This window comes from Pyrus communis, chromosome 12 (genome assembly GCF_041283825.1).
Source record: "Pyrus communis isolate YQ-2024b chromosome 12, ASM4128382v1, whole genome shotgun sequence".
In the NCBI taxonomy this organism is placed as follows: domain Eukaryota; kingdom Viridiplantae; phylum Streptophyta; class Magnoliopsida; order Rosales; family Rosaceae; genus Pyrus; species Pyrus communis.
In genome coordinates, this window is record NC_142576.1 from 1,693,127 (window position 1) to 1,719,686 (window position 26,560).

The 26,560-nt window shown below is 35.0% G+C and overlaps 2 protein-coding genes across 3 annotated transcripts; one reads left to right on the forward strand and one right to left on the reverse strand.

The window, feature by feature from the left end:
• The first annotated feature begins 18,809 nt into the window (after positions 1 to 18,809).
• On the forward strand, positions 18,810 to 23,142 carry LOC137744714 (zeta-carotene desaturase, chloroplastic/chromoplastic). Of its 2 annotated transcripts, none has more exons than XM_068484500.2 (14): positions 18,810 to 19,382; positions 19,754 to 19,878; positions 20,090 to 20,224; positions 20,315 to 20,387; positions 20,480 to 20,553; positions 20,768 to 20,872; positions 21,016 to 21,260; positions 21,372 to 21,459; positions 21,621 to 21,663; positions 21,764 to 21,920; positions 22,053 to 22,181; positions 22,318 to 22,390; positions 22,498 to 22,662; positions 22,752 to 23,142. In XM_068484500.2, exons 1-14 carry the CDS (start codon positions 19,247 to 19,249, stop codon positions 22,917 to 22,919), a joined length of 1,716 nt encoding a protein of 571 aa, XP_068340601.2. In that variant the 5' UTR covers positions 18,810 to 19,246; the 3' UTR covers positions 22,920 to 23,142. The 2 variants fall into 2 exon arrangements, with proteins under 2 accessions (XP_068340601.2, XP_088537300.1); XM_088681174.1 differs by having other exon boundaries at positions 19,003 to 19,382; positions 21,345 to 21,459.
• An 880-nt stretch (positions 23,143 to 24,022) lies between these two features.
• DRT102 (DNA-damage-repair/toleration protein DRT102) lies at positions 24,023 to 25,382 on the reverse strand. Its single transcript, XM_068484501.2, has one exon. It carries the CDS (start codon positions 25,131 to 25,133, stop codon positions 24,201 to 24,203), a length of 933 nt encoding a protein of 310 aa, XP_068340602.2. The 5' UTR covers positions 25,134 to 25,382; the 3' UTR covers positions 24,023 to 24,200.
• Between the last annotated feature and the right edge of the window lie 1,178 nt (positions 25,383 to 26,560).

Genomic DNA, 26,560 nt, shown 5'->3' on the forward strand with positions numbered 1-26,560 from the left:
ATATTTAGTAGAGTATTTAAGTCGAACTAAAAAAATAATGAAAAATATAGTAGTGAGGCTTAAAACATTGTTAAAATGGGGTTCCACCCTCAAGAATCTTAACGGAAAGTATTACTTTAATTTTCAAACTTCACAGTGAGGCGACGGTGAAAATAAATAGGTTGAATCACGATTTATGTACAAATTTATAAAAACCGACTGAAAACCGTGAGTTTTAACCCATGTCTTTTGTCAAAAATGCAAAATTTTTGTTTTCGTGAAATATTTCCGTGAGCATTAAGGAAACTTTACAAGGCATTTGAAAGCGGATTTAAGATTTATTGAGCAACATATGTATATTTAGTAGAAACTAAAAAAATAATTGAAACATGTAGTATTGATGTGACATCCCACATCGCCCAGGGAAGTGATCCTTATATGTGTATTCCCATCCCTACCTAGCACGAGGCATTTTGGGAACTCACTGGCTTCGGGTTCCGTAGGAACTCCGAAGTTAAGCGAGAAGGGGGCTAGAGCAATCCCATGGTGGGTGACCCACTGGGAAGTTGCTCGTGAGTTCCCAAAAACAAAAACGTGAGGGCGTAGTGGGCCTAAAACGGACAATATCGTGCTACGGTGGTGGAGCGGGCTCGGGAAGTGATCCGCCATCGGGCCGGGATGTGACAATTTGGTATCAGAGCCTAACCCTGACCGCGTGTGTGCCGACGAGGATATATAGCTAATCTTAGTATTGGTGACTACTTTTAAGGGTATGATTTTTACCCACACTACTGTACCTTACTTATGCTTGGACATCGCGTGTGAAATGGGTTCGCTCCCACTCGTAGCGCACTCTGGTATTTAGACACTTTTAGATTCAAATTTATTCACTTTTTATACACTATCACATTTTATGGCTTCATCACCTTCCAGGTGTCGACCAGCACAGCTCGATTCAGGGTCCAAGTGGACTTTCTGGGTCGGGGTGTGTCAGTTGAAGCCCAAAACATTGTTAAAATTGGGTTCCACCCTCTAGAATATTAACGGAGAGTATTACTTTAAATTTCAAATTTCACGGTGAGGAGAATGTGAAAATAAATTGTTTGAACGACAATTTATATACGACTTTGTAAAAACTGACTAAAAACTGTGGGTGTTAACCCACATTTTTTTGTCAAAAATGCGATTTTTTTTTTCATGAAATATTTTTTGTGAGCATTAAAGAATATTTTATAAGGCATTTTGAAGCAGATTTCTGATTTCTTGATCAACAAATGTATACTTAGTAGACTATTTTAGTTGAAAACTAAAAGAATAGTGAAAAATATAGTAGTGAGGCAAAAAATATTATTAAAATAGGGTTCCACCCTCAAGAATGTTAACGGAAAGTATTACTTTAATTTTTAAATTTCACGGTGAGGCGAAGGTGAAAATAAATAGTTTAAACGACGAGTTATGTACAAATTTGTAAAAACCGACTAAAAACCACGATTTTTGTCAAAAATGCAAATTTTTTATTTTCGCGAAATACTTTTCGTGAGCATTAAGGAAAATTTTATAAGGCATTTGGAAGCAGATTTGCGATTTATTGAGCAACAAATGTACATTTAGTAGACTATTTAAGTCGAAAACTAAATAAATCAGTGAAAAATATAGTAATGAGGCCCAAAACATTGTTGAATAGGTTCCACCCTCAGGAATATTAACGGAAAGTGGGTATTCCTTTAGTTTTCAAACTTCATAGTGAGTCGAAGGTAGGGGTGGGCGCGGTGCGGTTTGGTGTGGTTTTGAGTGAAACCGCAACCGAAGTCGAAACTTTTTGCGGTGCAGTTTTGAAGCCAAAACCGAAATGAAACCAAACCATTTGGTTCGGTTCGGTGCGATTTCAAAAGGTTTCGGTTTGGTTTTTGAGAAAAAAATGTACAATTTAAAATATACACCTATTTATGCATAAGACTGTCAAACCTGCATGACATCTCTACCCTAATAGACCACTCTCCTCATATTTAGCTTATAATTCCTGGGTGGTACGTTATACTTCTAGCCATTTGGACTTAGTTGGTGATGTTATGACAATTCTTGCCAAGTATTTTCCAATAGCAGTAATTAGTGAAAATAGTAGAGATAAGGTAATGATTAAGTCATCAATATAATCTCGAAAAATTTTGAAATGTTCATCAATAAACACTGTGTTGCACATAAAAGAATTTTCTCATTTAATTTGGTTCTACAGGTAAAAGGATTTGTACAGTTAAGTAATGTATATTATGCTGGAAGCTATGGGATGGATATAATAGTCCCACTAAGGCCATTAAAGCCCTACGATGGCATGAACCACACTACAACCATGGATAAAAAGGTCAGTGAGGTCGCAGAGATGTAAGCAGCCAAGTCGCACGCAGAGATGCAATCAATAAGTTCGGGGCACTGATGCCTACTGTGGAAGAAATGAAGATGAGTTTTAAGAAAGAGAGAGACGGACAGATGCAAGCAGTGAGTTCAAGGCAATGATGTCGAATAGTGGTGCAAAATTGGATGATTTAAAACATAACATTCACTATATGGTGCGGTTTCAATGCAGTTTTGAAAACCCAAAACTAAAACCAAACCGTTTTCTTTGCCGTGGTTTGGTTTTGTAACCGCAACCGTTTCAAAATCGCAAAACCAAACTGTTCGGTGCGGTCTGATTCGATTCGTGTTTCGGTTTTGGTTTTCGATTCCTATTGCCCACCCTTAGTTGAAGGTGAAAATAAATAGTGTGAACGATGATTTATATACAAGTTTGTAAAAACCAACTTAAAACCGTGAGTGTTAACCCACATTTTTTTGTCAAAAATGCAAATTTTTTTTTTTTACGAAATATTTTCTGTGAGCATTAATGAAAACTTTATAACGCATTTTGAAGTGTTTTTTATTTTTTTTTTAGCACTAAATGTCTATTTAGTATACATTTAACGGCAAAAGCTAAAAAAGTAAGTGAAAAATGTAGGCATGAGGCCTAATGTAACAACTCGTCCCTAATTTTATGATTTTATTAATTTTAAATGTGTGATTTAACCAAAATGCCTCTAGAGAGGTGATTGTTGACTTTTGTTGACCATTATTTCATGACGTGTATGAGCTATTATTTTGCGGTATTCCTATAGTACTCAACAGTACAAATGCATAAGCGCAAGTAGAATCAAATTTGGAGTTACGATGTAGATTTTACGAAACTACAAAGTAGAAGGGCATTTTAGTAAATTCACTATTCTAGATATTCATCCTTATTATTTTTTTTATTTTCTTATAGGATATATGTGTCTGTGGGACCCACCCACGTGGGTCGCCTCTCCCATTTGTCACTGTGTCCTCTTCTTCCCACTCTCCCGAACATCTCTCTCTCTCTCTTTTAAACTTTTAAACCTTTTCCACCCTCTTTTTTTAAACACTATTTCTCTTTCACTCAAACTATATCTCTCCTCTTGGTAAAACTTCACCGAGCCACCACCACACCTTCGCCATTCCGGCGAATTTCAGACCACCACTTCATCTCTCTCTATCACTTGCCACCACCTTAATTCTCTCTGTCACTCGTCCTACACCTAACTCCCTCAACCCCTTTCATACTTTCATCTCGGCAAGCATAGTACGGCATTGGGGCCGAGATCACCACCATCAACGTTGCTATACTTGTTACCCTGATGAGATCTACGAGCTTCTCAACCCAGAAACTAGGACTTCGAGCTATGAATGTAACCCATCCATTGAACCTGCACTGTACAATGGTCGTATCACTATTCATTTCCTTCCCCGACCATGGTAAGCCTCAAGACCTTCACATCCTTCTTATTTCGAAGCCTTATATTGTTTTTCAACTTTAAAATAAGATTTAGGGGTGATATAATGCAGAAAGCATCTCGGGGAGTTTTTCCCCTGGATTTTCTGACGAATGATGCAGCCACTTTCAGGCCTTTTTTGGGCCGACGCCGGCCACGACTGGGCTTCCAATAGGTATAGTTTTGTTCCCTACATTCCTATCTTTTATTTGGTTCTTAAATCATTGGGTTTGGCTAAGAAATAAGCTCAAATGGAGCTTTGAAAGTTGGATGAAAACCTGTAAAATTACAGGAACTCGCGAGGAAAGCTAGTACAGTGGTACTCACAGGCGTGTGGGTGCTCGTGGACACGTGTGGGTGGTTGGCTCGTGGAAGAACCCGAGGTCTTTCCTTAGGTTTCTCAACGTGCCGAACCCAAATCCGCCGTCCATTTTTCGAAATTGGACCTTTTTAAAATAATTTCTTTATTAGCCGTACTTTGTACGAATACACGAATTTACGTTAGTACATTATATATTTACATAAATGGTTTCGTTTCTAGGTGAACCGCATCACAATAATCTTCGTAGCCCGCGAGGCAGGTTCGACCCAACGACATGATTGGCAAGTGGAGCTTTGTTTTTTAAATATTATATATTTATTTAGTTTCCATTTATATATTTGATAAAGAATTTTGCACATTACGCTTAGATTAAAATAACGTTTATAAGAATTAGCGTAGAATTTATGGAATTATGCTACGTTCTATGAGATGCACAGGTATGCATATTATTATTGATGCCTTAATTGGATTTACGGTCATGAATAGTATTGCATTGACTAGAATTATCGAATTATCGATTTACCATTATATGATTATAATTACGTTATCTGCTCATCGTGTGCTACAATGGTGTTTGTACTCGTCCTGGCTAGGGCCAGACTTCACGTGTATGTTCACATCGCATCGTACCCTCACTTTGGATCCATTGTAGATGCATGTCATGTCCTAGACTGTTATGGGCAATTAGGACTCGTATGTGACGCTCATAACGCCAGTCTTCACGTAATTGTAGTACTAAAGCGTAAATCATTATTATTACACTCAGTCCTATTCATGTCAGAATACCTCTGCATGAACTCGTGTGTTAGCATATGTCAATGAGCACCTAATATTATATGTTTGTTCATTCAAGTTATGGTGATTACTGATGGTCATGCATTTTATATGCTAAATATTGTGAATTGTTGCATTATGGTGGTATTACTGTTTATGATAAACGTTTTCATAGTATATATAGTGTATATATATATATATATCTGGAAACTATACTTGTTTTACGGCAATGGATTATTACATTTTCGAAAAGGTTTTACAAGCTTTATTTTTAGGCCCACTTACCCTTGTTTTTTGCCCCTTCAATTTTTAGTGGCTAAGCTTTCATGTCGACGAGGATTCTTGACAAATCTTGGTTTAGGAGTTTACCTTCGATGGTAGAATTCTCATTCTACTTTACTATACTTTACTTATGCTCTGACATCACGTGTGAAATGGGTTCAATCTCGTTCACATGCGCACTCTTTCATTTAGGCACTTTTAGGTTTAAATTTATTTATATTTTCCACATCACAACACTATATGGCTTCATCACCCTTATGGTGTTCACCAGAATAGCTCGATTTAGAGTCCAGGTGAACATTCGGGGTTGGGGTGTGTCACCCAAAACATTGTTAAAATTGGGTTCCACCCTCAAGAATATCAATGGAATGTCTAACCTTAATTTTCAAAACTTCACGATGAGGCGAAGATGAAAATGAATAGATTGGACAACGATTTATGTACGAATTTGCAAAACGGACTAAAAATGTGAGTGTGAACCCAAGTTTTTTGTCAAAAATGCAAATTTTTTATTTTCGCTAAACATTTTCCATGAGTATAATGGAAAACTTTGTAAGGTATGTGGAAGTGGATTTACGATGTATTGAGCAACAAACGTATATCTAGTAGAATATTTAAGCTGAAAACTAAAAAAATAAGTGAAAAATATAGTAGTGAAACCCAAAAATAATATTCTACCCTCAAGAATCTTAACGGAAAGTCTTACCTTAATTTTCAAAACTTCACAGTGAGGCAAAGGTGAAAATAAATAGATTGAACGATGATTTAAATACTACTGGGCGAGGATCGGTAGCGTTGTACAGATCTTTCCCAATTCCGTTATTTTTATTTATTTTCCGCTTTTTTGTTTATTCCTTTGAGTTTTTTCTTCGTACATTACTTTATCTAAGTAACCACTATTAAATTCAAATATCTTTAATCGTTGATTACAAGTGTTTAAATATGTACGATAATAGATTTTGCATTAAAAAATATAGTTTGAAGAGTATGAGTTTGATAGTTTATTGTTGTGGTAAGAGAACTAAAACAAACATAAGCATAAAACAAAAAACAGGAAAATTTGGAAAAGAGGAATTCGGTATGAAGCTAGCGATTCATAGTCGGAACTATTACTAACGTGTTAGCGACAGTTCTTGCGAACAATCGGTAGAGAAGTACTGATCGTATCCTTTTCTATTTCATTTATTTAGGGGTGTGCTATTCACACACCCTATTTTACTTCTCTCACACCTCTTGATAATTTCTGTTCGTTGATCTTTTTTAATTCATCCAACGGCCGAAAATTAAAAACGTGTGTGAAAAGTAAAATGAGGTGTGTGAATATTACACCCCTTTATTTATTTGGAAGCAAGTTTACGATTTATTGAGCAACAAATGTATATTTAGTAGACTATTTAAGTCGAAAACTAAAAAAATAAGTGAAAAATATAGTGGGGAGGCCCAAAACATTGTTAAAATGGCGTTCCACCCTAAAAAATATAACAAAAAGTATTACTATAATCTTCAAACTACATGGTGAGGTGAAGGTGAAAAATTAACAACGATTTATGTACGAAGTTGTAGAAACTGACTACAAACTGTTTTAAATACGACCGGGCGAAGGTGAAAATAAATAGATTGAAAGATGATTTAAATACGACTGAGCGAGGATCGGTAGCGTGGTATTGATCTTTCCCAATTCCATTTTTATTTATTTATTTTTTTGTTTTTTGTTTATTCCTTTGAGTTTTTTCTTCGTACATTACTTTATCTGAGTAACCACTATTAAATTCAAATATCTTTAATCGTTGATTACAAGTGTTTAAATATGTACAATAATAGATTTTGCATTAAAAAATATATTTTGAAGAATATGAGTTTGATAGTTTGTTGTTATGGTAACAGAATTAAAATAAACATAAAGCATAAAACAAAAAACTTGAAAATTTTGAAAAGAGGAGTTCGGTATAAAGCTAGCGATTCATAGTCGAAACTATTGCTAACGTGCTAGCGACAGTTCTTGCTGACAATCAGTATCAAGTAACTGATCGTATCCTTTTCTATTTCATTTCTTTTGGGGTGTGCTATCCACACATCCTATTTTACTTCAATCACACCTCTTAATAATTTATGTCCGTTGATCTTTTTTAATTCATCCGATCCGACGGCCAAAAATCAAAAACATGTGTGAGAAGTAAAATGAAGTGTGTAGATATCACACCCCTTTATTTATTTGGAAGCAAGTTTATGATTTATTGAGCAACAAATGTATATTTAGTAAACTATTTAAGTTGAAACTAAAAAAATAAGTGAAAAATATAGTAGGTAGGCCCAAAACATTGTTAAAATGGTGTTCCACCCTCAAGAATATAACAAAAAGTATTACTATAATCTTGAAATTACATGGTGAGGTGAAGGTGAAAGATTAACAATGATTTATGTACGAAGTTGTAGAAACTGACTTAAAAATGTTTTAAATATGACTGGGCGAAGGTGAAAATAAATAGATTGAACGATGATTTAAATACGAATAGGCGTGGATCGGTAGCGTGGTATCGATCTTTCCCAATTCCATTTTTTAAATTTATTTTCTGTTTTTTTGTTTATTCCTTTGAGTTTTTTCTTCGTACATTACTTTATCTAAGTAACAATTATTAAATTCAAATATCTTTAATCGTTGATTACAAGTGTTTAAATATGTACGATAATAGATTTTGCACTAAAAAATATATTTTGAAGAATATGAGTTTGACAGTTTGTTGTTATGGTAACAAAACTAAAATAAACATAAACAATAAAAGAAAAAACTTGAAAATTTTGAAAAGAGCCGTTCGGTATGAAGCTAGCGATTTTTAACAGAAACTATTGCTAATATGCTACCGACAGTTTTTCATAACAATCGGTATCTAAGTACTGATCGTATCCTTTTCTATTTCATTTATTTTGGGGGTGCTATCCACATACCCTATTTTACTTCTCTCACACCTCTTAGTAATTTCTGTCCGTTGATCTTTTTTAATTAATCCGATCCAACGACCGAAAATTAAAAACGTGTGTGAGAAGTAAAATGAGGTGTGTGGATATCACACCCCTTTATTTATTTGGAAGCAAGTTTCCGATTTATTGAGCAAAAAATGTATATTTAGTAGACTATTTAAGTCGAAAACTAAAAAACTAAGTGAAAAATATAGTGGGGAGGCCCAAAACATTGTTAAAATGGCATTCCACCCTCAAGAATATAACAAAAAGTATTACTATAATCTTCAAACTACATGGTGAGGTGAAGGTGAAAAATTAACAACGATTTATGTACGAAGTTATAGAAACTAACTAAAAACTGTCTTAAATACGACCGGGCGAAGGTGAAAATAAATAGATTGAAAGATGATTTAAATACGACTGGGTGAAGATCGGTAGCGTGGTATCGATCTTTCCCAATTCCATTTTTCAATTTATTTTCTGCTTTTTTGTTTATTCCTTTGAGTTTTTTCTTCGTACATTACTTTATTTGAGTAACCATTATTAAATTCAAATATCTTTAATCGTTGATTACAAGTGTTTAAGTAGGTACGATAATAGATTTTGCATTAAAAAATATATTTTGAAGAATATGAGTTTGATAGTTTGTTGTTATGGTAACAGAACTAAAATAAACATAAAGCATAAAACAAAAAACTTGAAAATTTTGAAAAGAGGAGTTCGGTATAAAGCTAGCGATTCATAGTCGAAACTATTGCTAACGCGCTAGCGACAGTTCTTACTGACAATAGGTATCAAGTAACTGATCGTATCCTTTTCTATTTCATTTATTTTGGGGTGTGTTATCCACACATCCTATTTTACTTCTCTCACATCTCTTGATAATTGCTGTCCGTTGATCTTTTTTAATTCATCCGATCCGACGGCCAAAAATTAAAAACATGTGTGAGAAGTAAAATGAAGTGTGTGGATATCACACCCCTTTATTTATTTGGAAGCAAGTTTACGATTTATTGAGCAACAAATGTATATTTAGTAAACTATTTAAGTTGAAACTAAAAAATTAAATGAAAAAAATATAGTAGGTAGGCCCAAAACATTGTTAAAATGGTGTTCCACCCTCAAGAATATAACAAAAACTATTACTATAATCTTGAAATTACATGGTGAGGTGAAGGTGAAAAATTAACAATGATTTATGTACGAAGTTGTAGAAACTAACTTAAAACTGTTTTAAATACGACTGGGCGAAGGTGAAAATAAATAGATTGAACGATGATTTAAATACGAATAGGCGTGGATCGGTAGCGTGGTATCGATCTTTCCCAATTCCATTTTTTAAATTTATTTTCTGCTTTTTTGTTTATTCCTTTGAGTTTTTTCTTCGTACATTAATTTATCTGAGTAACAACTATTAAATTCAAATATCTTTAATCGTTGATTACAAGTGTTTAAATATGTACGATAATAGATTTTGCACTAAAAAATATATTTTGAAGAATATGAGTTTGATAGTTTGTTGTTATGGTAACAGAACTAAAATAAACATAAACCATAAAAGAAAAAACTTGAAAATTTTGAAAAGAGGCGTTCAATATGAAGTTAGCGATTCATAGTAAAAACTATTGCTAATGTGCTAGCGACAGTTATTCATAACAATCGGTATCTAAGTACTGATCGTATCCTTTTCTATTTCATTTATTTTAGGGGTGCTATCCACACACCCTATTTTACTTCTTTCACACCTCTTAGTAATTTATGTCCGTTGATCTTTTTTAATTAATCCGATCCAACGGCCGAAAATTAAAAACGTGTGTGAGAAGTAAAATGAGGTGTGTGGATATCACACCCCCTTATTTATTTGGAAGCAAGTTTACGATTTATTGAGCAAAAAATGTATATTTAGTAGACTATTTAAGTCGAAAACTAAAAAAATAAGTGAAAAATATAGTGGGGAGGCCCAAAACATTGTTAAAATGGCATTCCACCCTCAAGAATATAACAAAAAGTATTACTATAATCTTCAAACTACATGGTGAGGTGAAGGTGAAAAATTAACAACGATTTATGTATGAAGTTATAGAAACTAACTAAAAACTGTTTTAAATACGACCGGGCGAAGGTGAAAATAAATAGATTGAAAGATGATTTAAATACGACTGGGTGAGGATCGGTAGCGTGGTATCGATCTTTCCCAATTCCATTTTTTTAAATTTATTTTCTACTTTTTTGTTTATTCCTTCGAGTTTTTTCTTCGTACATTACTTTATCTGAGTAACCACTATTAAATTCAAATATCTTTAATCGTTGATTACAAGTGTTTAAGTAGGTACGATAATAGATTTTGCATTAAAAAATATATTTTGAAGAATATGAGTTTGATAGTTTGTTAGTTTGTTGTTATGGTAACAGAACTAAAATAAACATAAACCATAAAAGAAAAAACTTGAAAATTTTGAAAAGAGGCGTTCGGTATGAAGCTAGCGATTCATAGTCGAAACTATTGCTAACGCGCTAGCGACAGTTCTTGCTGACAATCGGTATCAAGTAACTGATTGTATCCTTTTCTATTTCATTTATTTTGGGGTGTGCTATCCACACATGCTATTTTACTTCTCTCACATCTCTTGATAATTTCTGTCCGTTGATCTTTTTTAATTCATCCGATCCGACGGCCAAAAATTAAAAACATGTGTGAGAAGTAAAATGAAGAGTGTGGATATCACACCCCTTTATTTATTTGGAAGCAAGTTTCCGATTTATTGAGCAACAAATGTATATTTAGTAAACTATTTAAGTTGAAACTAAAAAATTAAGTGAAAAAAATATAGTAGGTAGGCCCAAAACATTGTTAAAATGGTGTTCCTCCCTCAAGAATATAACAAAAACTATTACTATAATCTTGAAATTACATGGTGAGGTGAAGGTGAAAAATTAACAATGATTTATGTACGAATTTCTAGAAACTAACTAAAAACTGTTTTAAATACGACTGGGCGAAGGTGAAAATAAATAGATTTAACGATGATTTAAATACGAATAGGCGTGGATCGGTAGCGTGATATCGATCTTTCCCAATTCCAATTTTTAAATTTATTTTCTGCTTTTTTGTTTATTCCTTTGAGTTTTTTCTTCGTACATTAATTTATCTGAGTAACAACTATTAAATTCAAATATCTTTAATCGTTGATTACAAGTGTTTAAATATGTACGATAATAGATTTTGCACTAAAAAATATATTTTGAAGAATATGGGTTTGATAGTTTGTTGTTATGGTAACAGAACTAAAATAAACATAAACCATAAAAGAAAAAAATTGAAAATTTTGAAAAGAGCCATTCCGTATGAAGCTAGCGATTCGTAGTAGAAACTATTGCTAATTTTCTAGCGACATTTATTCATAACAATCGGTATCTAAGTACTGATCGTATCCTTTTCTATTTCATTTATTTTGGGGGTGCTATCCACACACCCTATTTTACTTCTCTCACACCTCTTAGTAATTTATGTCCGTTGATCTTTTCTAATTAATCCGATCCAACGGCCGAAAATTAAAAACGTGTGTGAGAAGTAAAATGAGGTGTGTGGATATCACACCCCTTTATTTATTTGGAAGCAAGTTTCCGATTTATTGAGCAACAAATGTATATTTAGTAGACTATTTAAGTCGAAAACTAAAAAAATAAGTGAAAAATATAGTGGGGAGGCCCAAAACATTGTTAAAATGGCGTTCCACCCTCAAGAATATAACAAAAAGTATTACTATAATCTTCAAACTACATGGTGAGGTGAAGGTGAAAAAATAACAACGATTTATGTACGAAGTTATAGAAACTAACTAAAAACTGTTTTAAATACGACCGGGCGAAGGTGAAAATAAATAGATTGAAAGATGATTTAAATACGACTGGGTGAGGATCGGTAGCGTGGTATCGATCTTTCCCAATTCCATTTTTTAAATTTATTTTCTACTTTTTTGTTTATTCCTTTGAGTTTTTTCTTCGTACATTACTTTATCTGAGTAACCACTATTAAATTCAAATATCTTTAATCCTTGATTACAAGTGTTTAAGTAGGTACGATAATAGATTTTGCATTAAAAAATATATTTTGAAGAATATAAGTTTGATAGTTTGTTGTTATGGTAACAGAACTAAAATAAATATAAACCATAAAAGAAAAAACTTGAAAATTTTGAAAAGAGGCGTGCGGTATGAAGCTAGCGATTCGTAGTAGAAACTATTGCTAATTCTCTAGCGACAGTTATTCATAACAATCGGTATCTAAGTACTGATCGTATCATTTTCTATTTCATTTATTTTGGGGGTGCTATCCACACACCCTATTTTACTTCTCTCACACCTCTTAGTAATTTATGTCCGTTGATCTTTTTTAATTAATTCGATCCAACGGCCGAAAATTAAAAACGTGTGTGAGAAGTAAAATGAGGTGTGTGGATATCACACCCCTTTATTTATTTGGATGCAAGTTTCCGATTTATTGAGCAACAAATGTATATTTAGTAGACTATTTAAGTCGAAAACTAAAAAAATAAGTGAAAAATATAGTCGGGAGGCCCAAAACATTGTTAAAATGGCGTTCCACTCTCAAGAATATAACAAAAAGTATTACTATAATCTTCAAACTACATGGTGAGGTGAAGGTGAAAAAATAACAACGATTTATGTACGAAGTTAGAGAAACTAACTAAAAACTGTTTTAAATACGACCGGGCGAAGGTGAAAATAAATAGATTGAAAGATGATTTAAATACGACTGGGTGAGGATCGGTAGCGTGGTATCGATCTTTCCCAATTCCATTTTTTAAATTTATTTTCTACTTTTTTGTTTATTCCTTTGAGTTTTTTCTTCGTACATTACTTGATCTGAGTAACCACTATTAAATTCAAATATCTTTAATCCTTGATTACAAGTGTTTAAGTAGGTTCGATAATAGATTTTGCATTAAAAAATATATTTTGAAGAATATGAGTTTGATAGTTTGTTGTTATGGTAACAGAACTAAAATAAATATAAACCATAAAAGAAAAAACTTGAAAATTTTGAAAAGAGGCGTGCGGTATGAAGCTAGCGATTCGTAGTAGAAACTATTGCTAATTCTCTAGCGACAGTTATTCATAACAATCGGTATCTAAGTACTGATCGTATCCTTTTCTATTTCATTTATTTTGGAGATGCTATCCACACACCCTATTTTACTTCTCTCACACCTCTTACTAGTTTATGTCCGTTGACCTTTTTTAATTCATCCGATCCAACGGCCGAAAATTAAAAACATGTGTGAGAAATAAAATGAGGTGTGTGGATATCACACCCCTTTATTTATTTGGAAGCAATTTTCTGATTTATTGAGCAACAAATGTATATTTAGTAGACTATTTAAGTCGAAAACTAAAAAAATAAGTGAAAAATATAGTCGGGAGGCCCAAAACATTGTTAAAATGGTGTTCCACCCTCAAGAATATAACAAAAAGTATTACTTTAATCTTCAAACTACATGGTGAGGTGAAGGTGAAAAATTAACAACGATTTATGTACGAAGTTATAGAAACTAACTAAAAACTGTTTTAAATACGACCGGGCGAAGGTGAAAATAAATAGATTGAAAGATGATTTAAATACGACTGGGTGAGGATCGGTAGCGTGGTATCGATCTTTCCCAATTCCATTTTTTAAATTTATTTTCTACTTTTTTGTTTATTCCTTTGAGTTTTTTTCTTCGTACATTACTTTATCTGAGTAACCACTATTAAATTCAAATATCTTTAATCGTTGATTACAAGTATTTAAGTAGGTACGATAATAGATTTTGCATTAAAAAATATATTTTGAAGAATATGAGTTTGATAGTTTGTTGTTATGGTAACAGAACTAAAATAAACATAAACCATAAAAGAAAAAACTTGAAATTTTTGAAAAGAAGGGTTAGGTATGAATTTAGCGATTCGTAGTAGAAACTATTGCTAATTCTCTAGCGACAGTTATTCATAACAATCGGTATCTAAGTACTGATCGTATCCTTTTCTATTTCATTTATTTTGGGGGTGCTATCCACACACCCTATTTTACTTCTCTCACACCTCTTAGTAATTTATGTCCCTTGATCTTTTTTAATTCATCCGATTCAACGGCCGAAAATTAAAAACGTGTGTGAGAAGTAAAATGAGGTGTGTGGATATCACACCCCTTTATTTATTTGGAACCAAGTTTCCGATTTATTGAGCAACAAATGTATATTTAGTAGACTATTTAAGTCGAAAACTAAAAAAATAAGTGAAAAATATAGTGGGGAGGCCCAAAACATTGTTAAAATGGCGTTCCACCCTCAAGAATATAATAAAAAGTATTACTATAATCTTCAAACTACATGGTGAGGTGAAGGTGAAAAATTAACGACGATTTATGTACGAAGTTATAGAAACTAACTAAAAACTGTTTTAAATACGACCGGGCGAAGGTGAAAATAAATAGATTGAAAGATGATTTAAATATGACTGAGTGAGGATCAGTAGCGTGGTATCGATCTTTCCCAATTCCATTTTTTAAATTTATTTTCTACTTTTTTGTTTGTTCCTTTGAGTTTTTTTTCTTCGTACATTACTTTATCTGAGTAACCACTATTAAATTCAAATATCTTTAATCGTTGATTACAAGTGTTTAAGTAGGTACGATAATAGATTTTGCATTAAAAAATATATTTTGAAGAATATGAGTTTGATAGTTTGTTGTTATGGTAACAGAACTAAAATAAACATAAACCATAAAAGAAAAAACTTGAAAATTTTGAAAAGAGGCGTTCGGTATGAAGCTAGCGATTCTTGGGAGAAACTATTGCTAATTATATAGCGACGGTTATTCATAACAATCGGTATCTAAGTACTGATCGTATCCTTTTCTATTTCATTTATTTTGGGGGTGCTATCCACACACCCTATTTTACTTCTCTCACACCTCTTAGTAATTTATGTCATTTGATCTTTTTTAATTCATCCGATCCAACGGCCGAAAATTAAAAACGTGTGTGAGAAGTAAAATGAGGTGTGTGGATATCACACCCCTTTATTTATTTGGAATCAAGTTTCCGATTTATTGAGCAACAAATGTATATTTAGTATACTATTTAAGTCGAAAACTAAAAAAATAAGTGAAAAATATAGTGGGGAGGCCCAAAACATTGTTAAAATGGCGTTCCACCCTCAAGAATATAACAAAAAGTATTACTATAATCTTCAAACTACGTGGTGAGGTGAAGGTGAAAAATTAACAACGATTTATGTACGAAGTTAGAGAAACTAACTAAAAACTGTTTTAAATACGACCGGGCGAAGGTGAAAATAAATAGATTGAAAGATGATTTAAATACGACTAGGTGAGGATCGGTAGCGTGGTATCGATCTTTCCCAATTCCATTTTTAAAATTTATTTTCTGCTTTTTTGTTTATTCCTTTGAGTTTTTTCTTCGTACATTACTTTATCTGAGTAACCACTATTAAATTCAAATATCTTTAATCGTTGATTACAAGTTTTTAAGTAGGTACGATAATAGATTTTGCATTCAAAAATATATTTTGAAGAATATGAGTTTGGTAGTTTGTTGTTATGGTAATAGAACTAAAACAAACATAAGCATAAAACAAAAAACTTGAAAATTTTGAAAAGAAGGGTTCGGTGTGAAGCTAGTGAGTCATAGTCGGAACTATTGCTATCGTGCTAGCGACATTTCTTGCGGACAATTGGTAGCTAAGTACTTATCGTATCCTTTTCTATTTCATTTATTTAGGGTTGTGCTATCCACACACCCTATTTTACTTCCCTCACACCTCTTGATAATTTCTGTTCGTTGATCTTTTTCAATTCATCCGATCCGATGGCCGAAAATTAAAAACGTGTGTGAGAAGTAAAATGAGGTGTGTGGATATCACAGCCCTTTATTTATTTGGAAGCAAGTTTACGATTTTTTGAGTAACAAATGTATATTTAGTAGATTATTTAAGTTGAAAACTAAAAAAATAAGTGAAAAATATAGTGGGGAGCCCCAAAACATTGTTAAAATGGCGTTCCACCCTCAAGAATATAACAAAAAGTATTACTATAATCTTCAAACTACATGATGAGGTGAAGGTGAAAAATTAACAACGATTTATGTAGGAAGTTGTAGAAACTGACCTAAAACTGTTTTAAATACGACTGGGCGAGGATTGGTAGCGTGGTATCGATCTTTCCCAATTCCATTTTTTTTAATTTATTTTCTGCTTTTTTGTTTATTGCTTTGAGTTTTTTCTTCGTACATTACTTTATCTGAGTAACAACTATTAAATTCAAATATCTTTAATCGTTGGTTACAAGTGTTTAAATATGTACAATAATAGATTTTGTATTAAAAAATATATTTTAAAGAATATGAGTTTGATAGTTTGTTGTTATGGTAACAGAACTAAAATAAACATAAGCATAAAACAAAAAACTTGAAAATTTTGAAAAGATAGGTTTGGTATAACCTAGTGATTCGTTGTGGGAACTATTACTAACGCGCTAGTGACAATTCTTGCGGATAATCGGTAGTAAACTGATCGTATCCTTTTTTATTTCATTTATTTTGGGGTGTGCTATCCACACACCCTATTTTTCTTCTCTCACACCTCTTGATAATTTCTGTTCGTTGATCTTTTTTAATTCATCCTATTCGACGGCCAAAAATTAAAAACATGTGTGAGAAGTAAAATGAGGTGTGTGGATGTCACACCTCTTTATTTATTTGGAAGCAAGTTTACGATTTATTAATCAACAAATGTGTATTTAGTAAACTATTTAAGTTGAAAACTAAAAAAATAAGTGAAAAATATAGTAGGTAGGCCCAAAACATTGTTAAAATGGTGTTCCACCCTCAAGACTATAACAAAAAGTATTACTATAATCTTCAAATTACATGGTGAAGTGAAGGTGAAAAATTAACAACGATTTATGCACGAAGTTGTAAAAACTGACTAAAAACTGTTTTAAATACGACTGGGCGAAGGTGAAAATACGATTGGGCGGTGATTGGTAGTGTGGTATCGATCTTTCCCAATTCCATTTTTTAAATTTATTTTCTGCTTTTTTGTTTATTCCTTTGAGTTTTTTCTTCGTACATTACTTTATCTGAGTTTAATCGTTGATTACAAGTGTTTAAATATGTACGATAATAGATTTTGCATTAAAAAATATATTTTGAAGAATATAAGTTTGATAGTTTGTTGTTATGGTAACATAATTAAAACAAACATAAGTATAAAACAAAAATCTTGAAAATTTTGAAAAGAGGGGTTCGGTATTAAACTAGCGATTTATAGTTGGAACTATTGCTAACGTGCTAGCGACATTTCTTGCTGATAATCGGTATCAAAGTACTGATCGAATCCTTTTCTATTTCATTTATTTATTTGGAAGCAAGTTTACGATTTATTGAGCAATAAATGTACCTAGCACGAGGCCTTTTGGGAGCTCACTGACTTCCGGTTCTATCAGAATTCTGAAGTTAAGTAAGTTCGTGCGAGAGTAATCCCGAAGTTAAGCGAGTTCGCGCAAGAGTAACCCCAGGATGGGTGACCGGAAAGTTCTCCCCAGAAACAAAACCGTAAGAGCGTGGTCGGGGCCCAAAGCGGACAATATCGTGCTACGGCGGAGTCGAACTCAGGATGTGGTGGGAGCCCAGACCGGGATGTGACACTTAAACCCTAGCTACCCAACGCATCCAAATAATCGTTCTCAAGGACAAGATTAACCAGAAGATGAAATCCCAGAAGTTGCTTTTGTTTTTCGTTGCTGCCATGGCCATATTTGCAGTTTTAGTAACCTCAAGTCTCTTCCTATTTCTCTCGTAACCACTACTAGTAATTCTACGAATGATGCTACAAAATCCAACTTCCTTCTTTCTCAACCTTTTCGCACGAACGCCACTTCGATTTTTCTGCAAAATATAATGTGACAGATTGGGAAAAAGAGTTGCATATTGTGAAGCAATTTCATTTTTTCATATGTATCAAAATAAACCAGCTAGCAGATGATGAAGTAGGTTATATAACGTTCAGTTTTTATTCATCTTTTGTAGATCGTTCATACATAAAATCATTCGACTCAAATACAATTTAGTCATCTCAAATGTAAATTAATGATGTCAATAATAAATTCGTCTTTAAAGAGATTGTGTGAAAGTGAAAAGCCAACAAATCTCGGGGAATGTTGATGAAATTAAACCCCTACTTTTTTGTGCATTCTATATTCTCTTTGTAGCAACAAATCCAACAATTGTTCGTGATGCCTTTTTTCTTCCTTATAATTTACATTAAACCATTTCAGCGTTATAGTTTAACTATATATTTCGAAATGTTTGACATTTTTTACAATATAATTTTAAACTACTCTATTTTGTAAGAAAAATAATATACAAAAACACGAAAAATCTGTTCTGAATAATTAATCTAACCCACGTCTGTTATATCAACTCTTACTCATAAAACCATGATACATTCTTCCACCTTGAATATTATCTAAAAGTCTTAGTGGCGCATTTAGCGTTGCAAAGCGAAGGAAGCAGCGCACTTCCCTCGTTAACAGTTTGCTCGCTTAATTTCTGCTGCTTCACCAAATTTAAACATACAAGACAACAAACTTCTCCAACAATTTCCGAACCAACCACAAACAATCACTACCACCTCCCATTAACAAGTTTATTTATTTATTTAATTTTAAAACAAACGATATTATCTATATTAAAGGAGTGCGCTAAGTCTCACATTAGGTTAGACATGATAATGTGATTAAAATTCACTTTTGTCGAGAACCGAACGTAAGACCTCTCACTTAAAAATACAGTAAACTGTATACCAGAATTTGCACACGAAACTTTGGTTCCTCCAAACTCACTCACTCCTCCGTTACGCGACAAATTCTCACCCTCAGCATCTACTTCTGATACCCTCTCTCTCTGATGCTTCAGAGCTAGTTTTATTTCTCTCTCTCTTTCTTTACACAGACCAGTTCTGTGGTTAGAGAGAGAGAGGAGAGAGAAGAGATAGTGAGATTGAAGTTGTGGGTTTTTAGAAGCTTGAATCCATGGCTTCTTGGGCTCTTTCGCCGGCAGCTCCAGTAACCGGTCGCTGTATAGTGACTCCTGCCAGGACAAAGTGGTCCTCCTCCTTCTGGGTTCGTTCTTCTCTGGACACAAATGTTTCTGACATGGGGGTTAACGGTAAAGTTCCCTTTTTTCTTAAGCTCCATTTTGTCAATTTTCAATATTTCTAATGCTTTTTGGTTAATTTTAATTCCTGGGTTTCTTTCTTTTGGTGAATTATGATGAATTTGAGGAAACTTGTGATGGGATTACATTTACTTTAACTGAATTTATGAAAAGTTATGGGCTTTTGATCAAAAGTTCAAACTTTTCAAGTTCCAAATTCCTTTAATTCACAAAAATACCAAGCTTTGTGCTGAAATTTGAGGTTAATACTTAATATTCCCACGAAAAGTTAGAATGATATGATGTTTAGTGATGAAGTGAATGATTATTTACTGTTTGAGCTACTATTTAGTGTATACTGAGATGAATGCTTAATCTTCCAGCTCCAAAAGGGTTGTTTCCACCTGAACCGGAGCGTTACCGAGGTCCAAAGCTGAAAGTGGCCATTATCGGAGCTGGACTCGCTGGCATGTCAACCGCGGTTGAGCTTTTGGATCAAGGCCATGAGGTTTGGCCAATTTTGTTTACTTTGTCTGAATTGTATGTTTCTTTCAGTTTAGAGCTACATTGCTTCAATGGATGAATTGAATTTTTAAAGTTGGAAACTTAGACTGAAACTTCTCAGTAAGCTAACTTCATAATTTTCTGTAAGGTTGTTTGATGACTGATTGTCTTTTCCAGGAAAACTTGTTAACACGTGTTCTTTGTAAATTCTGCAGGTGGATATTTATGAGTCGAGGCCTTTCATTGGTGGCAAGGTGGGCTCTTTTGTTGATAAAAAAGGGAACCACATTGAAATGGGACTCCATGTTTTCTTTGGTTGCTACAGTAATCTTTTCCGATTAATGAAAAAGGTGGACAACTTTTGCTTGCTTGAACTTCTGTTACACTTGTTAATTTTACGTATAATCGCTAACAAGTTTTCTTGGACCACCACTAAACAGGTGGGTGCAGACGAAAATCTTCTTGTCAAGGATCATACTCACACTTTTGTAAACAAAGGGGGTAACATTGGTGGTATGTCTTGGTGCCTGATCTTGTATTTCAGGGTTCATTTATGAATCACTGATCTCCAATGTACATTATCTGTTACTTGATTTTCATCACAGAACTTGATTTTCGGTTCCCAATTGGAGCACCAATACATGGGATTCTTGCCTTTTTGTCTACTAATCAGATTAAGGTACGACTGACTTTACTGCAAATCATCATCATTGTCACATCTCATTACCAGTATAGAGAATGAAGCATTGTTCGCCTTGTGTCGGGAAAAACAGTACAATAAAAAAAAAAAAACTGATACGCTTTTTCCTTATTATCATTTAGTTGATTAATCCTAGTGAATCAAATTGTAATGGTGCTTTTTCTGTTATTGATTTTCCTTTATAACTGTTCAGACTTACGATAAAGCAAGAAATGCAGTGGCTCTTGCCTTAAGTCCGGTTGTAAAGGCTCTTGTTGATCCAGATGGAGCGTTGCAGGATGTCCGGAATTTGGATAGTGTAAGAATGAAAGCTATTTCTATCTTTTATTTTGGTCTCCATTCATTGTGTTGTTAGTTGAAACTGGAAATGTTTGGAAGTCTTTTACAATTATTATTTTTTTTTCAACACAGTATTATAAAAACTGGACTTGGTTTTTGCAGATAAGTTTCTCTGATTGGTTCTTGTCAAAAGGTGGCACGCGAATGAGTATCCAGCGGATGTGGGATCCTGTTGCATATGCACTTGGGTTTATTGACTGTGATAATATTAGTGCTCGTTGTATGCTCACTATATTCACATTGTTTGCCACTAAGACCGAAGCTTCCCTTCTACGCATGCTCAAGGGTTCGCCAGATGTTTACTTAAGTGGCCCCATCAGAGATTATATCATTGCAAAGGGGGGCAGGTATATCTTTGTAAAAGATACAAGAGCTTTGCATGGAAATGAAGAGATAACGATTGTTTTCTTTTTCTGTTTCTCCTATATCAGTTGGAATGTCGTTGTCTGCTGTAACAGGTTTCATCTTAGGTGGGGGTGTAGAGAAATACTGTATGATAAATCTTCTGATGGAGAAACATATGTTGCCGGATTTTCGATGTCCAAGGTAACTTACTTATCATATTGCTTCTTTTAATACAAATGAAATTTAATAAAGATCGATTTCTTTGACGGCTGGAATCTTTTATTGTGTTACCTTAGATGCTTGTGGTGGAACTTGTGCTTCTTTAAATGTAAATACCCAAAGTGTTCTTTTTATGGTTGCAGGCTACAAATAAGAAAGTTGTGAAAGCTGACGCTTATGTTGCAGGTTTCTGGTTTACTCTCGCTTCTTTGTTCCCTTCCTTTTCCGAAAATCTATTTCCAAGTTCAGTTGAATAAGTTTTTCTCTCATATATGTATGTTAACAGCATGTGATGTGCCTGGAATCAAGAGATTGCTTCCTTCTCAATGGAGAGAATTGGAATTTTTCAATAATATTTATGAGCTAGTCGGAGTTCCTGTTGTCACTGTGCAACTTAGATATGATGGTTGGGTCACAGAGTTACAAGATCTAGAGCGGTCAAGGTGATTCTCCCTTACACACTGAAGTACTTGGATGTGACAAGGGTTTTGCTTTTGTGTTAAGGACCTTGTAGAAATCTTTATTTTTTTTTTGCCTCTTTCAGACTAATGGACGGGGATATTTTTGTTTGATAGGAAATCGAAGCAAGCTTTGGGATTAGATAATCTCTTATATACTCCCGATGCAGATTTCTCTTGCTTTGCCGACCTAGCGCTTACTTCTCCTGAAGATTACTACATTGTGGGACAAGGTTCACTCCTCCAGTAAGGAAAACATACCATTTGTATAATTCAGATATATATATATATATATATATATATATATATATATATATATATATATTTCCTATTCGCACTAATATAATTTTGAACTTGAGGCTGGTGCTTCTTCATCTTGCAGATGCGTTTTGACACCAGGTGATCCTTACATGCCTTTACCAAACGAAGAAATTATAGCAAGAGTGACGAAACAGGTAATTAGCTTATAAAGAACACGTTGCATACGTTAAGCAAGTTAAACTGCAGTTGGAAGAAACCAATAGAAACATCAAATTCTGAACCTTAAAATTTTCAATTCAAGGTTTTGGCTTTATTCCCATCATCCCAAGGTTTGGAAGTCACTTGGTCATCAGTTGTCAAAATTGGGCAATCTCTCTATCGGGAGGGACCTGGCAAAGATCCGTTTAGACCTGATCAGAAGACACCCGTGAAGAATTTCTTCCTTGCCGGCTCATACACAAAACAAGTATGTTTGCGCAAGTGATTTTCCTATACAAGAGTGAAGAAAGAAAAATGTTGTAAATTCTGAATTCTAAATGGCTGTACCCTTTACAGGACTATATCGACAGCATGGAAGGGGCAACTTTGTCCGGCAGGCAAGCTTCTGCATATATATGTGCTGCCGGGGAAGAGTTGGTGGGATTGCGAAAGAAGTTTGCAGCCCAAGATTCTGGGGAATACGCAAAAGCTGTTAATACTACCGATGAGCTGAGTCTTGTCTAACAAATTGCCCGCCGTTCGTTGGTTAGCACAGAAAAACACTCTTCAAATCAAAACGTGGAGTCAGCCGGCGAGTTTGACATGAGCTGGCTTTGTTCTTTACAAACGTTTTACAATGTTCTATATTGGTATAAAAGTATAGAAAGGTTAGTGCCATTCGTGAATCCTGCGGTGAATGTAAAACTGGTGAGCATGAAATATAATCGTCACATGTTTTTCCCTTGCACTTTTTCTGTCAATAAGTACAAGCCTTGGATCACATGAACTTTTCAGTTGTATTAGCATTTCTCTGGTACAAACGGCATCGTCAAACTTTTAACATCTAACAAGAAGCGATGATTTGTCTGCTGAAATGCCCCTAACAGACTTGGCCCTGCATCACAAGTAGGCATTATACCGATGCAGACGGAAGTATCAATACGCTCGAAAATCGCATCAGAATCCAGAACAAGGTCAGCTCCTCTCCGAGTTGCATATGCAGTTCGAGCGAGGAAACTGTACAGGATAACCCCTCCGCTCTTGTCACTCCTCATCCTGAACAGTGCAGGATCTGAGGCGCTTTCCGGCAACCCTAATCTCCAACACATTAAGATGGTATCTGGGAATTCCTGCAGGCACAAGCTTCGTTTGAAAACTTCCTCTTATCTTCGCATCATTACCAAATTGCAGAACCGTATACGTTCCCCATTTTGCAGTCCGCGACGGTAAGCAGTAAGAGAAGCGCATGTGAGTTTCGTTCTAAGTGCGCTACGATGGACCACTGCCCTCCTCCTAAGCCAAAAATGCCGGCCATCACATTGTTAGGACCACCGAAAGTCATGTGCCGGTTATCAAAGCCAAAACCAAATGCTACCGAAAACCTGAGAACGGTGTTGTTAGAGCTTGGGAAACCGAAGTTATCAGTTGAAAACAAGTGCAATTGGTGCATCATTCACACTGAACCCAAGTTTCATCATCGCCGGAATCCACCCTTAAGTAAGGCGGATACAGTTTTGAGTCTATGGACATTCATTCAACCGCGAAGCAACTGTAATGTTATCTCAAATTAATTGCCGTCTTTCATACATTTTCATAAATACGTGATTGACTTGATATACCAAAAAGAGTAATCACACCAAGCACACAACTTTATTGTTCAAACACAAAGTTGCTACATTTTAGAGTACATAATCTCCAAAACATGCATTTACATAAACACATATTCATCATCTTCAACACTTGAACACAACCAGCAAACACTGAACTTTCCACCGCCAACGCCACCGCTGCCGCCTTTGACGATTTTCACTCGGACCCCTTCTCCAATTCCTGCTGAACAGCCTTCTTAGCAGCCTCAAGATCCTCATCAAAAAACATGTCCCAATGGCCATCCCAGGTGATCAAAAACTCAGTATCTTCATAGTACTTGACTCTGTGCACATCCCCCGCCGGAGTAAACAAGTAATCACCGCCGGTCAGATCGAACCTTTTCTCTTTAGTCAAATTCCACACGCTCTTTTTCCCCCACAGCACCACCAGATCGTGCCCGAACGTGTGGTGGTGCGCCGGCTCCACGCTCCCGGCCTTAAACCTAACAATCGCCGACGTCGGCGTCTCCCTCAGAATCTTCATCGACCCGCCGGGGATAATGTCGATCGGGTTCAATTCCCTGTTCTTCACCAAACAGCAGATTGCGCAAGAAGCCTCCTCGGAATCCACAATTTTATTAGCCCCTCCAATTTTGGGCATTTCTTGGATTGAATTGTCGAGGAAGGACTCGACTTCGGGCGGCCAGGGTTTGGAATCGGAAGCGGGGCAGGGGGATTTGAAGGGGGTGTTGAGCCAGGTGTCGAGGATCTCGATGGCGGAGTCGGGTGACGTGGACATGCCGGAGACGGCGAGGACGTTGGAGTTGTTGATGGATCGGGCGTTCTGGGCGTCGGAGGGAGTGAGGCACGTGGCGGCGAATACGCCGGGGAACTTGTTGGCGAAGATTGAGACTCCAACGCCGGTACCACAGGCGACGAGGCCCCGGATCTCCTCGGAATCGGAAGTAGAGGAGGAGACGCGGCTGCCGACGTCAGCGGCGATGGAGTAGTAGGAGGAGGTGCCGAGGTCTTCGACGTCGATGTTGAGGGAGCGGAGGTGGGACACCAAGGCGTCCTTAAGAGAGCAGCCGAAGGAGTCGGCGCCGGCTATGATTTTCAGTGGGCGTTTGCTGGGAGCTTCTTCGGCCATTGATGAACTCTGAAGCTTTGTGCTTGGAAACGGTAGCGTTTTAGAGAGAGTGAGAGACTGATATCAGTAGGGAAGAAGATGTATATCTGGACCCAAAACGTCGTCCAGCACCAAGGTAGGAATCGAAGTCTTTGTCAACGTCACTGTAAACTGTTGTCTTACTTACACGTGTTATGCAATCATTAGACTGGTTTAATCGTATTATCGCATCAAAAACAAGGTTCACCACTTAATTATACCAAGTGCATTTTTGCTGATGGGATGGCACCCGGACGAATCGGATTCGAATATGTCATTTTCATACCCAAATTCGTTTATTTTCTCCAAGTTCGAACCCGTCGAATTCTCTAACCGGTTTTCTCCATAACGGATCAGTTGACTGATTTTTTATCGGAGAACGGTTTTTCCTATTATGATATTTATATATTTATTTATATTATTAACTAAATGAGAATATTAAAAAAAAAAAACGATATTAAATAAATTGCTATTATTAATACAATTGATACAATGCATGTAATAAATAATATTAAAAATTTATATTACTAAGAAAACATTTACACTCTTAAAAATTATAAGCATTAATTCCTATTATTAATGATAAAAAAGTAAATAATTAATTTCATATTTAATAATGCATTGGTATTAACAACCCCTTTTATATAATAAATATTTATATTTTTTTATTCATAAATGAAATGGTTCGGTTTTGGGTATGGGTTTGGGATGGATACCTCAATAACCATAACCGAACCCGAAATCGAAAAATTTACTTGACGGTTATCCATAACCGTAAAATACTTGAAATTTTATACCCAAAACCGAACCATTCAGATCAGTTACTTGCGGAGATCGGATTTGACGGATTAAATTGCCATTCCTAGATGAGGTAATGCTTATTCCTTATTGATTACCGTTTTAAATTAATTTAATTTCATTAAATAAAAAACGAATTTTAAAAATTAAACTAATTTAACAGTAATTAGTGGTACTTCTTTACGGTTGGAAAAAGCCTCAAGTTAGAATTTGCCGTTCCCGCTAATAAAAAGTGAGAATCATAATGTAAATTGCTCAGATGATTTCAAATTTGAATGATAATTAACAAAAGATAATCTTTGGGTTAAATGGGTTCCAACAGGCCCAATTCCTCCAACCAAATTAACCCGACCCGACCTTGGCGGTTCACCAACTGTAATAACAGACTCGGTGAAATATGAACCCGCCAAAACAATGGCTTCCTCCGCTCCCGCAGTCGATGGTAACAGAGCATTCAAATTTCGATTTTCAATTTTACTTCAATTCCTGATCGTTGGTTGCTTTCTGATCCATCTATGACCGTTCATTATCCGGGCAATCCACGGCATCCGGTGCTCCTCCGCCGCACCGGATAACAACAGAAGCAACAATCACAGGAGAGAAACCCCGCA

Bases quoted from the DNA above. Each gene is read 5' to 3' on its own strand.
- LOC137744714 (XM_088681174.1), top strand. From the start codon at position 19,247: ATGGCTTCTTGGGCTCTTTCGCCGGCAGCTCCAGTAACCGGTCGCTGT. The intron at 20,554-20,767 runs GTACGACTGACT...ATAACTGTTCAG, and splicing joins TGTCTACTAATCAGATTAAG to ACTTACGATAAAGCAAGAAA. The intron at 22,391-22,497 runs GTAATTAGCTTA...TTTCAATTCAAG, and splicing joins TAGCAAGAGTGACGAAACAG to GTTTTGGCTTTATTCCCATC.
- DRT102 (XM_068484501.2), bottom strand. From the start codon at position 25,133: ATGGCCGAAGAAGCTCCCAGCAAACGCCCACTGAAAATCATAGCCGGC.